General features: G+C 42.8%; 1 protein-coding gene across 3 annotated transcripts in view; it reads left to right on the forward strand.

Annotated features, from left to right (window-relative positions):
• Window positions 1–13,632, forward strand: part of TRAPPC11 (trafficking protein particle complex subunit 11) — a 65,029-nt gene extending 51,397 nt beyond the window's left edge. Inside the window, exons 27-30 of one of the 3 annotated variants that reach the window (XM_006160425.3) lie at window positions 203–294; window positions 2,853–2,986; window positions 8,013–8,180; window positions 12,669–13,632. In XM_006160425.3, the coding sequence (XP_006160487.1) occupies window positions 203–294; window positions 2,853–2,986; window positions 8,013–8,180; window positions 12,669–12,713 (439 nt within the window). In that variant the 3' untranslated portion in view covers window positions 12,714–13,632. The remainder of the gene's footprint in view (window positions 1–202; window positions 295–2,852; window positions 2,987–8,012; window positions 8,181–12,668) is intronic. The other 2 variants (XM_006160424.3, XM_014592392.2) reach the window with 2 other exon arrangements.
• The last annotated feature ends 820 nt before the right edge of the window (window positions 13,633–14,452 follow it).

The following is a 14,452-nucleotide window of genomic DNA, read 5'->3' on the forward strand; positions in this document are numbered from 1 at the left end:
GAAACAGGCAGCTGTTAATCTGAAAAGTTCAGAACTAATGGGGGATTCTAACGTGACAAAACAGCTTTTGTTACTAAAGTTTGGGAAATAGATAAATAATTTGTATTTTACTAATTAGTGCATCTGCATCTTCCCTGGTTTTGATTTATTACTTTTTTTTTATATAAAATGAGCCTTTCAAAGATGACCTTTTCTGCCATAGGACTTCAGCCATGGAGAACATCCCCGTCATCAGTACTGTCATCACTCTGCCACATGTCATTGTCGAAAATATCCCTCTTCACGTGAACGCAGGTGGGAATTCAAATGTTATTTTTCTAAAAAGGATCTAATAATAATATTTATTTTAGTTTCCAAGAGTTTACTTTTTAAACTAACTGTTACGGAAAATGTCTAACATTTGTAAGAGTAGTTTGTGCCAGTGTGCTTTTCTCTCCACACCTACCTTCCTCCTACTCCCGCCATTTTGAAACAAACCCCAGGTATCATTTCATCCACAAATATGTCAGTATGCTTCTTTGGCTGTTTTGCTCTTAATCTCATTAGCATTATCAAGACTTTAAAAATTAGCAGTAATTTCTTCTTATCATCAAATTCCAGTGTTAAAATTTCCTTAGTTGACTCTGAATGTTTTTACTTCGTTTTAGAGTTTATACACTCCGATCGATGGATAAGTCTTACACTATCCATTTATAATCTATAGGTAGGGCCAACTCCCTCTCCCAAGTCTTCACCCCTACCTCTTCCAAACCACTTTCTCCTCCACACCCCCTTCTCTACCAATTCCACCTTCTCCGCCACCTCCTCCTCCCTTCTCCTCTCTTCTCCCCCCTCTTTCTATTTACATGTTGGAAAAACCAAGTCATTTGTCCTATAGAAATTCCCACAATTTGGGTTTTGCTGATTGAATGATGTCACTTTTAAATATTTCTATCCCTATAAATTGATAGCCTTTGGGCTTGATCAGATTCAAGTTCAAGTCTTTGGCAAGAATACCTAGTAGTTAATGTACCCCCCTTAGGGGTGTGACATATCTGTGTATCATTCTTTCTTCCTTTACTAGAATACTTTTACCAAGAGAAGCGTCTCTTTATCAACTATTTAGTTACCCTAAGATCTAGAATTTTTTTAAAAGAATGATTTATTTAAATTTTATTTATTGTTACTATTTTTAATTTGCTACGGGCACGTGCACTCACCAGAGAAAGTGAGAAAGCAAGCCTCCAGGTTCAGGACCCAAACTGTGGTCTGCTATGTGGGAGACCAGCACCTTAACCATGCCGCCTGGTGGCCCAAGGTCCAGAATTTTTAAAAGACAGTACATAGTGCATGCTTCAGGGTATTCCTTAAATTGGAACGATACAGGGAGAATTAGCATGACTCCTAATTTTTTTTTTTTTAATGTTTTTGCCACAGGGCACTTACACTTGCCAGAGAGAGACAGAGAGAGGGAAAGTGAAAAATTATCTCCCAGGGGGAATGGACATGCCACAATTCCTTTTCCTCCGTTCTGTTCTTTGGATTTTGTGCATGCACGCATATGTGCCTGGTGTGATTTTCAAGCCATTGGGTCTGGGGCTCAAAACACAGTCGGCCATGTAGGAGTCCAACACCTTAATCACCACTCCATCTGTTGGTCCTGAAAATCTGTAGATTTTAACAGTTATTCTAAAATATAATTCCATCCCTAATGGCCAAGACCCATTTATTTATTTTTTTCAAATAATTATTTAATTTTATTTTTTATTATTCTTCTGTTTGACCAGAGGTGGGTAGAGAGAGAGAGAGAGAGAAAGCAAGCTGCCAGGTTCAGGACTCAAACCGTAGTCAGCCATGTGGGAGTCCAGCATCCTTAACACCATGCCACCTGCCAGCCCCAGTAGGATTTTAATATTGATTTAGTTATGCTTCCCGGGCTCAAATTAAGACACATGCATGCACACACACACACACTTTCACCAGTAATAAAAGGGAAATTCACGTTCTTAAGGTATTCTTTTTTTTTTTAAGATATTTTCGCTATAGGGCGTGTGCACTCACCAGACGGACAGAGAGACAGAAAGCAAGAAATCACCCCCCAGGGGGGATGGTCACGCCACAGTCCCTTCTCCTCCATTCTCCTCTCGGGATCTTGGGCACGCACGCACACGTGCCCGGCGTGAGTTTTAAGCCACCAGGTCCAGGACGCGAACCGCGGTCGACTACATGGGAGTCCAGCGACATAGCCATTACACTAACTGCTGGTTCCCCACATTCTTAAGGAATTCTAAGATACCTCAGCTGGCCATGTAGGAGTCCAGTACCTTAACCACCACAGCACACCTGCCAGCCCTAACAAGACTCCTTCAGAAGCCAATCATTTTTAAAAGAAGACTTACTTTTTTACCTGTTTTATCATCGTTCTATGACTATTTTCTAATGAAAAAATTTTCTTACCTAGCAAAAATACAGTAATATCATTAATTTAAGTCATATCATATTGATAGAAGGGAGATTCATTTGTAAAAATAACCCACAGGGGCCAGCTGATAGTGTGGCAGTTATGTTGCCGGGCTCCCACATGGCCAACCAGTTTGAGTCCCAGACCTGGTGGCTTGAAAAAATCACACTGGGTACATGTGCATGTGTGCCCAGGATCCTGGGAGGAGAATGGAGGAGCAGGGATTGTAGTATGGCCACGTGGCCTGGGTAGATTATTTCTCACTTTGCCTCTCACTGTCTCTGTCTCCCCTTAAAGCACACGTGCCCTAAGTGCCCTAAGGCTAAAACCTCTAACTAAATAAGTAAATAAATAGCCATAAATGGTGAACTCAGTTTTTCAACCAAGAGAAATATGTCGTCTTTGTCTGTAGATCTTCCGTCATTTGGACGTGTCAGAGAATCACTACCTGTCAGATATCATCTCCAGAATAAGACCAACTTGGTTCAAGATGTGGAAATTTCTGTGGAGCCCAGCGACGCCTTCATGTTCTCAGGTCTCAAACAGGTACAGGCCGAATTGCATTGTGCTGCTTATGTAGACTCGAAAGTGTGGCCAGGAGGTGGAGAGCTGTACCTTTAGCTCTCATAAATGAACTGATTAAGGCAGACTGTGGTCCCTGTTGTTTTAATAATAGCGATTTTTTTTTTAAGAGAGATTTTTACTCTAGGGTGTGTGCACTCATCAGAGAGACAGAAAGCAATAAATCACCCTCCCCCCCAGGAGGGATGATCACACTGCAGTCCCTTCTCCATTCTCCTCTTGGGATTGTGGGCGTGCACACACAGGCACCTGGTGTGAGTTTTAAGGCGCCAGTTACAGGACTCAAACCACAGTTGACTACATAGGAGTCCAGAGACATAACCATTATGCCATCCGCTGGTCCCAATAATAGTGAGTTTTTTAATCACTTTTGAAAATTAAGTACAACTCCCTATAAAGGTGAGTTCTTTTCACATCATAAAGATCAAGCATGCAGGGTCTTTACTCCTTATAAAACAAAAGTTCACAAATCCGTAGACTGTTTTACAGTATGTTAGAATTCCTTAAGAACATGAATTTCCCTTTTATTAGGGTGAAAGTGTGTGTGTGTGTGTGTGTGTGTGTGTGTGTATGTGTATGTGTATGTATGTGTCTTATTTGAGGCCTGGAAGCATGACTAAATCAATATTAAAAGCCTATTGGGGCCAACAGGTGGCCTGGTCATTAAAGGTGCTAGACTCCAACATGGCCGACCATGGTTTGAATCCCAGGCCTGGCAGCTTGCTTTCTCACTTTCTCTCTCTCTCTCTGTCCTCTTTCCCCTCTGGTCAAAGTAAAATGAATAAATAAATAAAAATAATTCTTTAAAAAATATTAAAAGCCTGTTTTCTGACTTATCAGTGAAATTTCATAGAAATTTTGACTTTGCGTAGAGTTTACTTACTATTAGAATGTCTAGATATAATTTTGTATGTACACTTAAAAATAAATTATCTAGGGACCAGCAGTTAGCATAATGGCTATGTCGTTGGACTCCCATGTAGTCGACCGTGGTTCGCGTCCTGGACCCAGTGGCTTAAAACTCACGCTGGGTGTGTGTGCGCCCAAGATCCCAAGAGGAGAATGGAGAAGGGATTGTGGCGTGGCCATCCCCCCTGGGGGTGATTTCTCACTTTCTGTTGCTCTGTCTCGCTCTGTCTTTCTGGCGAGCGCACGCGCCCTATAGCAAAAACCTCTCAAAAAAATAAATAAATTATCTAGGAACCAGCAGATGGCATAATGGTTACATTGTTGGACTCCCACAGCCAACTGCGGTTCAAGTCCTAAACCCATTGCCTTGAAACTCACCCTGTGTGTGAGTGTGCATGCATGCCCAAAATCCTGAGAGGAAAATAGAGAAGGGATTGTGGTTGGCCATCCTTAGGGGTGATTTCTCACTTTCTGTCTCTCTGTTTATCTGGTGAGCACATGCACCCTTAGCAAAAATGCTCTAAAAAATTAAAAGATAAATAAATTATCCAATTTTTTTTTATTTGTTCAGTCAAATCAGAGGTAGAAAAGTTTATCATATTTTTAAATGAGGAACTGTAACCCTCATGCAAAACTAGGATTGAGAGAGAGCACTCCCTCTACTGTCAGCAGTAACAGAGACATTCTTAGTAGTTGCCAAATGTTTTTATTTATTTATTTGTTTGTTTTTAATTTTTTTGCTATAGGGCATGTGCGCTCACCAGAGAGACAGAAAGTGAGAAATCACGCTTCCAGTCTCTTCTTTGTACTCCTCCTGGGATTCTGGGCCCCTGCTCACATGTGCTGGGCATGATTTTCAAGCTGCTGGGTCCAGGACTTCAACGACAATTGACCATGTGGGAGCCTAGCATCTTAACCACCTTGCATGTACTATTTTAAATTTATTACTTAATAGTATTAAATATTATACCAGCCAGCCAGCAGATGGCATGATAGTTAACGTGCTAGATCCCACATGGTCGACTTCACAGTTTGAGTCCCAGATCTGGCAGCTTAAAAATCACACCAGACGTGTGTGTGAAAATCCCAAGAAGAAAATGGAAGAGAACGGATTGCAACATGGCCATCTCCCTAGGGAGTGGTTTCTCACTTTCCCTCTTTCTCTATCTCTATCTCTCTCTGGTGAGCACATGCACCCTATGGCAAAAAAATATCTAAAACAAAGAGTATGTACATAGGTAAATAATACTAGCTATAATATACTGGTACACCTATGCATGCGTTGTCTTGGGCACATTATACACATTGTGAGTGTGTGTCTATACATATATAGAGAGACACACACACACACTCATTTACAAATGAGTGAGCTTTTTTTTGGGGGGGGGGGATTTTTGTTATAGGGCACATGCGCTTGCCAAAAAGACAGAGAGACAGAAAGCAAGAAATCACCCCCTCCCCCTCAAGAGGGGATGGCCACACCACAATCCCTTCTCTATTATCCTCTCAGGATCTTGGGCAGGCACGCACACGCACCCTGCGTAAGTTTAAGCCATCGGGTCCAGGACTCAAACCGCGGTCGATTACATGGAAGTCTAGCAATGTAGCCATTACCCCATCTGCTGGTCCTGAGTGAGCTTTTCTCAAGCGTCCTAATCTTTAACAGGTATTGACTTATAATCACAAAATATAAACATACCAAAACCTTAGCAATTTGTATTCTTTCCTTTTCCTTAAATGTATTTTATACATTCAGTCACTGTATATCATTACTGCTTGTAAAGCAAATTTTCCTAACATGAACACGCTTTACTCCGGTCCAGTTGACCATACACGTTATCTTCAGCAGATAATCATCCTTTTCTGGGGCTCATTAATGTCTTGCCTCTCTACTTTTCTCCTTGATTCCCTTCCTCACACTCTCCCCTTTCCCCCACCCCCTTCCCACAGTTTCCAGCTCCCATAACGTTGTCCATGTTTCTGTATACACAGATCTTTCTGTTTCTGCCATTTGTATTCTTTTCTGAAGTATTGTTAAAGATTTTCAAACTTTATTTCTTTCTAGTTGCTCACCTTAACACAAAGGTAAAATCTTTAAAAGAAAACTCTGGAAACACCTAGCCTGTCTCATGTTGACATAGTTTCTACAAATAAACACTAGGTGCAGTTTACCCTGTAATTCGTGACTAGAAAGCTCTGTCTCATCTGAGGCACAGAAACGATTAACCTGTCTAGTGCTCTTTAGCAGATGTAAGTTGCCTTGGTAGATTTTAGAAAAAAATGAGAGAGAACAAATACACCTTTTTTTCAATAATTTCTTAAAAATTGCTAGAGGTGGGACCAGTATTTAGTGTAATGGCTATGTCCCTGAACTACCATTTAGTTGACTGCGGTTCAAGTCCCAGACCCAGTGGCTTAAACTCATGCCAGGTGCATGTGCGTGCATGCCCAAGATCCCAAGAGGAGAACGGAGGAGAAGAGATTGTGGTATGGCCATCCACCCTGGGGTGGGGTGATTTCTCACTTTCTATCTCTCTATCTCTCTCTGTCTTTCTGGTGAGCGGGATCTTGGGCAGGCACGCACACGCACCCTGCGTAAGTTTAAGCCATCGGGTCCAGGACTCAAACCGCGGTCGATTACATGGAAGTCTAGCAATGTAGCCATTACCCCATCTGCTGGTCCTGAGTGAGCTTTTCTCAAGCGTCCTAATCTTTAACAGGTATTGACTTATAATCACAAAATATAAACATACCAAAACCTTAGCAATTTGTATTCTTTCCTTTTCCTTAAATGTATTTTATACATTCAGTCACTGTATATCATTACTGCTTGTAAAGCAAATTTTCCTAACATGAACACGCTTTACTCCGGTCCAGTTGACCATACACGTTATCTTCAGCAGATAATCATCCTTTTCTGGGGCTCATTAATGTCTTGCCTCTCTACTTTTCTCCTTGATTCCCTTCCTCACACTCTCCCCTTTCCCCCACCCCCTTCCCACAGTTTCCAGCTCCCATAACGTTGTCCATGTTTCTGTATACACAGATCTTTCTGTTTCTGCCATTTGTATTCTTTTCTGAAGTATTGTTAAAGATTTTCAAACTTTATTTCTTTCTAGTTGCTCACCTTAACACAAAGGTAAAATCTTTAAAAGAAAACTCTGGAAACACCTAGCCTGTCTCATGTTGACATAGTTTCTACAAATAAACACTAGGTGCAGTTTACCCTGTAATTCGTGACTAGAAAGCTCTGTCTCATCTGAGGCACAGAAACGATTAACCTGTCTAGTGCTCTTTAGCAGATGTAAGTTGCCTTGGTAGATTTTAGAAAAAAATGAGAGAGAACAAATACACCTTTTTTTCAATAATTTCTTAAAAATTGCTAGAGGTGGGACCAGTATTTAGTGTAATGGCTATGTCCCTGAACTACCATTTAGTTGACTGCGGTTCAAGTCCCAGACCCAGTGGCTTAAACTCATGCCAGGTGCATGTGCGTGCATGCCCAAGATCCCAAGAGGAGAACGGAGGAGAAGAGATTGTGGTATGGCCATCCACCCTGGGGTGGGGTGATTTCTCACTTTCTATCTCTCTATCTCTCTCTGTCTTTCTGGTGAGCGCACGCACCCTATAGCAAAAACCTCTCAAAAAAAAAAAAAAAATTGCTAGAGGCCACATGCTTCCGTGGGGGTCAGAGAGAGAAAGCACCCTCCCAGTGGGACATCATCGCTGCACAGCCCCTTCTCCTTCACTTCTCTATCCTGCTGGGATTTGGGGCGCACATGCACCCAGTGTGTTCATCAAACTGCTGGGATCGGATTTGAACGACCGTCAGCCACGTAGGACCTGGCTCCTGTAAGCACTAGGCCACAGGACCGGCTTTGCCCACACTTGGATACAGTGCCATCTGTCTCCTGTGCTGACTCAGCCCTACGTTTTGGAAGATGAAATAGTAGAGAGCGTGAATATATTGTTAGAGGGATTTTAGTGTCCAGTCTTAGATGAATAATCGAAAGCTAAGAACATAGAGATATTGCAAGTATATGAATTTGACGAACTGTCTCTGTAACATTTTATGATTTAGATTCGATTACGTATCCTGCCAGGCACGGAGCAGGAAATGCTGTATAATTTCTACCCTCTGATGGCCGGATACCAGCAGCTGCCATCTCTCAACATCACCTTGCTTAGATTTCCAAACTTCACAAATCAGCTGCTCAGGCGTTTTATACCTACCAGTATTTTTGTAAAGGTAAGGCGTAGGAATTTCCTGCTTGTTAGTTACTTGTTTGATTATTTATTTGTATTTAAGTTTTATTTATTTCTCCAGTGATCCAGAGAGACAGAGAAAGAGAGAGACAGAGCACCCTCCACAAAGTCTTCATGCCACGACCCACTCCAGCCCTCATTCAGCCTTGCATCCTGGGCAGGAATGTGCCCAGTGCACTCAGGGAGGTCTCTAGACTTAAACCAGGAGCCTCCCCATTTGGCATCGCCTGGCAGAGCATCACGTTTGACCCCTGTGCCTCCATCTGGCCCAGAAATGTCCTGCTTTTCAAATTGACTGTCTTAAAAATGAACTTAAGAGAAAGCATTTTCCTGTTCTTCTTCATGTTTTTCTTTTATTATGCTAACGTGCACATGTGCAGGTGTGGGTGGGGGAGAGAACGTGTATGCACGTGTCCACGCACACCCCCCCCGTGGAGCCTGGCCACAGCAGTTCTCCGTCCCGTCAGGATCCTGGCCACATGCACATGTGCCCGATTTATATGCCACTGGGGCTGTGACTGGAACCCTGGCTGCCCTTGTGGTATCCAGCTTTCTCTGCATGGTGCTGGACTACTGCACTGCAGGGCCTGGCTGGAGACATTTGTCTCGTAAACCTCACTGAACAGTATGTTGAGACTCACAGCAATAGTTTCGACTTTTATTGTATGAAGTTGGCAATACTGCTATTCATTTCTATAAAGTTACCATTATGTGATAGGCTAATTTCAAATATTTCTATTTTCTTAGATAAATAATGATTTACTCTTATAGTATCTTTAAAGATGTTTCTTCTCTGGCATAGTAAACTGTATTATAAAGTTGTATGTAGTTACTGTGCCTTTCAAAATGGATTTCACTTTCTAAATATGCTCCTTAAACTTTCATAATTCTCTAACTGCATAATAATAGATTTTGATCTTTTGTTTTTTTTTTTTTTTTTGCCATAGGGCATGTGTGCTCACCTGAGAGAGAGACAGAGAAAGCGAGATCATGAGAGTGAGAAATTGCCCCCAGGGGGATGACCACCCTGCAATCTCTTCTTCTCCATTCTCCTCCTGAGATCTTGGGCACACATGCACACGCATCTGGCGTGATTTTCGTCTGGGACTCGAACCACGGTCAACCATGTGGGAATCCAGTGCCTTACCACCACACCACCTGCTGGCCCCTTTGATCTTTTCTGAAAATGACTATCAGAAACTGTGCTCGGACTTACTGTGTTGATATTTTAAAATAACACATTTCTAGATCCCTGCAATGAAGGTTCATGAAGGACGGTCAGTGTGAGGGCGACTGGGTGGGAGAGGTGGTCGCTTAACTGCACTTGCAGGGGCCTTTCTGAGCCTGGGCGGTTTCTCCTGGTTTCGCAGGAGCCCATTTGTTACTGCAGCTGATCCTGCGTGTCCTCTTCCGAGTGTATTTTCCCTTGGAGTGACAGGTTACATCGCTTGCTGCTTCCTTTTTAGTGTCTGTCTGATTCAGATTTTGGGGTGCTGTCCCTTGTTTATAAAATCCAGGGTCGGATAAGTTATAACTCAGTCTGTGTTAATGTATCCCCCATATTCTACTTACTTTTTAGCTTTCCAGATTGACACAACTTCCTTTGGCATCTAAAAAAAAATAATTTTATTAACTCTTCCGAGTCCTATTTCCATTCCATACTTTTATACTACAAAAGAAAAGTCTTATATTTTCCATCTCATTCTTCATTTTTATGTATTTTGTTAGAGAGTGCATGAGCTTGCCAGAGACAGAGAGAGGGGAAGTGAGGAGACAGCCGTCAGGAGGGATGGTTATGCCACAGCCATTTCTCCCCGCTTTTCCTTTTGGGATTTTGGGCACGCGTGCACATGCACCCAGCATGTTTTTCAAGCCGCAAGGTCAGAAACTTGAACTGCACAGCCAGCTGTGTGGGTCCAGCTACCTAACCACAACACCAACAGCCAACCCTTACCTCCTCATGTTTAACGGTGGCTTTTTAAAGGCTTTCACTTGATCACCTTTTTTTTTTAGAGAGATTTTGCTTTATGGTGAATGTGCTTACTGGAGAGACAGAGACAGAAAGCAAGAAATCACCCCTGGGGGGTGACAGCCATGCCACAATCCTTTCTTCTTCAGTCTCCTCTTGGGATTTTGGTCATGCACACACATGCACTGGCGTGAGTTTTAAGCCACCAGGTCCAGGACTTGAACCACTGTCGGCTATGTGGGAGTCCAGCGATGTAACCATTATATCCTCTGGTGGTCCCCACGTGATCACTTTCTAAAGATCCTTGCATTGCCATCCTTGCTGTTGTGTTTGAGGCCCCCTGTTGGGGAAGTCTCACGACTAGTGAGGAGCAGGTGGGCCGGGTGGGCTCTGAAATGTCCCTGTGGCTGTTTGCCTCCCGGAAGTTTGCTGCTCCTAAACACAGAAACACGGCTTTTCGTTGTCAGAGCACGTACCAGTGCACAGCCTGGTCACGTTCTAGCTGGACAGACTCAGCTCGTTTGAGATGCTGGAGTTGCTCAGACCGAGAAATCTGAGAGAATTGGTTCTATCATTTCTGCTTCCAGCTGTGCTGCTGTTGTGGCCGCACTTATGTGAGCATGCACGTGCACACACACACATGTGTGCATGTAAGTACACATCACTGTCACTCGCGGTGGGAATGGAATGACTGAAAGACCAGGTTCCAAATCTTCACTTTTATTCATTTCATTTTAATAATGATGGAGGTTGCTCAGTTGTTGAAACAACACAATAGCTCAACCTTCAACCTTTCCCCAATGTGGCTTTTTTTTGGGGGGGTGGGGAGATTTTTGGTGCAGGGTACGTGTGCTCGCCAGAGAGACAGAGATAGAAAGCGAGAAATCACCCTCCAGGGGGGATGGCCACGCCACAATTCCTTCTCCTCCTTTCTCCTCTCAGGATCTTGGGCATGCACATACATGTGTCCAGCATGAGTTTAAGCCACCGGGTTAGGGACTCAACCGTGGTCGACTACATGGGAGTCTAGCGACGTAGCCATTATGCTATCTGCTGGTCCCTGGCTTTTTTTTCTTCGAAAGAACTATTTTATTTAGTTTTTAAAATGTATTATTTTTTTAATTTGATCAGAGAGAGAGAGGAAAAGTGAGCCAGCAGGTCCAAGACTCGAACCACAGTCAACCACACATGAGTCCAGCACCCCATCCACTGCACCACAGGGTGGCCCCACCCCAACGTCACATTACAGGAAGTAGTTGACAAAACAAAACATTGTGCAACTAAAAACTAAATTATTTTATTCAAGAAAAGAAAAAAATACTGGCCCAGCCTTGCTCTACTGTCCAATATTGTGGTCACTTGTCACACTTAGCTCCCAAACCCTAACCATAACAGCCCACGGGCGCGCCACGACTCTGGCAGTGCAGCTCTCAAGTTCATGTGCCGGGATGTACAATTTCAGTTAGCGATCGCTAACTGAGTCTCCAGGAATTGTTCTGCTTAAAGCAGAGCAAAGGGCTTCCGATCATGAAGTCAGAACTGCTCTGTCTCATCTCCTGGTCTCCCTCCAGCATGTACTTTCCTCACTGAAGCCCGCTGTTACCACATATCTGTATAGCAACATTCTTTGCAGGGATTTTTTTTTTTAATGAGAAAGCATCACCACACACACACACACACACACACACACACACACAAAGGATGGCCATGCCACAATCCCCTCTCCATTTCTCCTTTGGGGATTTTAGCACATGCACAGATGCATCTGGCGTGACTTACAAGCTCGAAGTTCAGGACTCGTACCGCATGGTCGTCTGGGGTGCAGCTGCCTTAACCACTGTGCCTCTGGTTGACCCCAATTTCAATTTTAAGCCATAGATAACTCTCTGGGGTATTGCTAACCTGTCAAAAGTTTTACAACTAAAATCAGGTACAGTACTTTTAGATTTTTTAGCCTTGAATATTCTGATGTGAGGTTATCAGTTTTTTCTATCAGCAACTTTAGGGAAAGGGACACTTTCATTTCTGCTGCTTCTATCCTTATAGCATGTGTTGTCAGATACTCTAAAGTTCGTCACAGATCACTTTTTCTCAAACAGAAGATTGTAGGGAGACCTTGAATCCCCACCTCATGGGGCCTACTTAAAGCTTGAGGCATAAGAGGACCCCTAGCAGAGAGAATAATACCGCGTCGGTTGAGCAGGTTGGTAAATAGGTTCCGTTTCACCTGCCGTCAGTGATAGACCGGCCACGGCTGCAGGGATGCAGGGGGGCCCAGCCACTGAAGTGGTCTGTGGCGAAGCCTGCCCTGCTGTCAGGAAAGAGGCGCAGTTTCCAGGCGCTGCAGGTACCCCCAGGGTAGGGGAAAAGAAGGTGGAGTAAATGAAGAATGATGAGCTTTATTTTGCCTCATGCACTTGTTTAATCTGTTTCTGTTGCTTTTTTACATAGAGTTTTTGTCTTTATTACTTTATAAACTCATTTCGTCTTTCTCGCTTAAAGCCGCAGGGCCGACTCATGGATGACACGTCTATCGCCGCTGCGTGACGCGTGAGACTCATCTTTGGCTAGTCGTGCAGAGACGGCGGGCAGAGCTGTGTGGGTCTGTTATTTTGAACTGTTGCTTTGATCATGGTAAAAACTTAATCTTTTCTATTTTCTAATGGATGTTATACCGACTATTCAGAAGAACTCATGCTGAAAAGATTAGGAAAATCTTTTATAGTTTCAGTAATAAATACTTGAAATCCTTCAGTGCGACGTGAGAGGGTGTCGGACCAGGGCTATTGTCGAAAGTCGTTCTACAAATAGTAAATTCTTCTCAAAGTGATTTACAGGTACGGTTATCACAGGAGAATTCAGCATCCAGACTGACTGAACAGATAGGGGAAAAAGTACTCATATCTGACCCAGTAAAGGTCTGGACATCTCAGAGTCTCCTTCAGAGTTGGCTAAACTAGCTGTGAAGCCATCACACAAACTCATGTATGCCGAGAACATGGGCAGCATCAGCAGTTGCATGACTGATACAGAAAGCTGCCAGAAAGTCTGAATCAAAGCGATTAAATTGCATATCAAAAATATCTCTGCTTACCATCCAGAAGCGTCGAATAGGTTCGACTTGCAGCCATGATCATTTATGATGCAGATCTATATTTTCTAAAGATATTAACAAGATCTTCTTCTAAAAGGATTTGAACTGCCAGGATTTAATTATAAGCTTAACCTCCAAAACTAAAGGCTTTTGTAAAAGATGCAAGACTGAATAAGACCTTTTAGTTATGTTGTGCAGTTTCAAAAGAATGATTTAAAACTCCTGAAAATTCGTGTAAATAAAAATCATAGGGTGAAAATTTTCTTTGTGAAAATATCTTAATTTAAACGGCCTGCTTTCCTGGAAATTGTTATTATTTAAAAAGTGGAGGCACTGTAAAAAGGAAATAGTAATGTAAATAAATATGTTCTCTTTAAAAAATACTTGTATATATCCTTCCTTTATTTTGAGCTTGTTTGATTTCTAGAAAATAGCTTTTACTAAGAAAACTGTCGCTGGACCAGCAGTTAGCATAATGGCTATGTCGCTGGACTCCCATGTAGTCGACCGCGGTTCGCATCCTGGACCTGGTGGCTTAAAACTCACGCCAGGTGCGTGTGCGTGCGTGCCCAAGATCCCGAGAGGAGAATGGAGGAGAAGCATGACTTTCAAGCCACCAGATCTGGGACTTGAACTGCGGTTGGCCATGTGGGAGTCTAGCGCTTTAACCACTATATCACCTCTGGCCCTCATGTTATTATGATAAGGCTGAAGAGAATATGTATCTTCCAGAGAGGTCTGTGTTACTGGAATTTGTTGATAGATTTTACATAATCTAGTACTTGATACATTCTGCATAGTCTAGTACAAATACAAGTATGTAAAAATGTACACATGTGTATATGTTAAAGATACTAAAACTAAACAAAGGTTTTTCTAAAATAACACATTTTATGTACTCTTAGGTTTTATATCTTACTCTGTTTTATTAATATCCCTGGTTGAAACCTGTTAAATTGATTTCCTGACTGACCTGCTGTACCTGCAGCTTACATAATCCTGGACAGACACCTCTAAGGTCTCTTTGAAGTCTAAGGTGACTCAATGTAGTGCTTCTGTGACGACGATCTCGCGGGAAACACTGGTGCTGTCGGGCACGGAGTGTGCATTTCAGTAGATGGTCTCTGACGTACGCTTTAGAGTTAGCAGTGATCCTCGCTTCCTTTTGGCTGGAACCGCCATCTCCTGGTAA

The sequence above is a fragment of the Tupaia chinensis genome, unplaced genomic scaffold, assembly GCF_000334495.1.
Source record: "Tupaia chinensis unplaced genomic scaffold, TupChi_1.0 Scaffold000685_1, whole genome shotgun sequence".
In the NCBI taxonomy this organism is placed as follows: domain Eukaryota; kingdom Metazoa; phylum Chordata; class Mammalia; order Scandentia; family Tupaiidae; genus Tupaia; species Tupaia belangeri.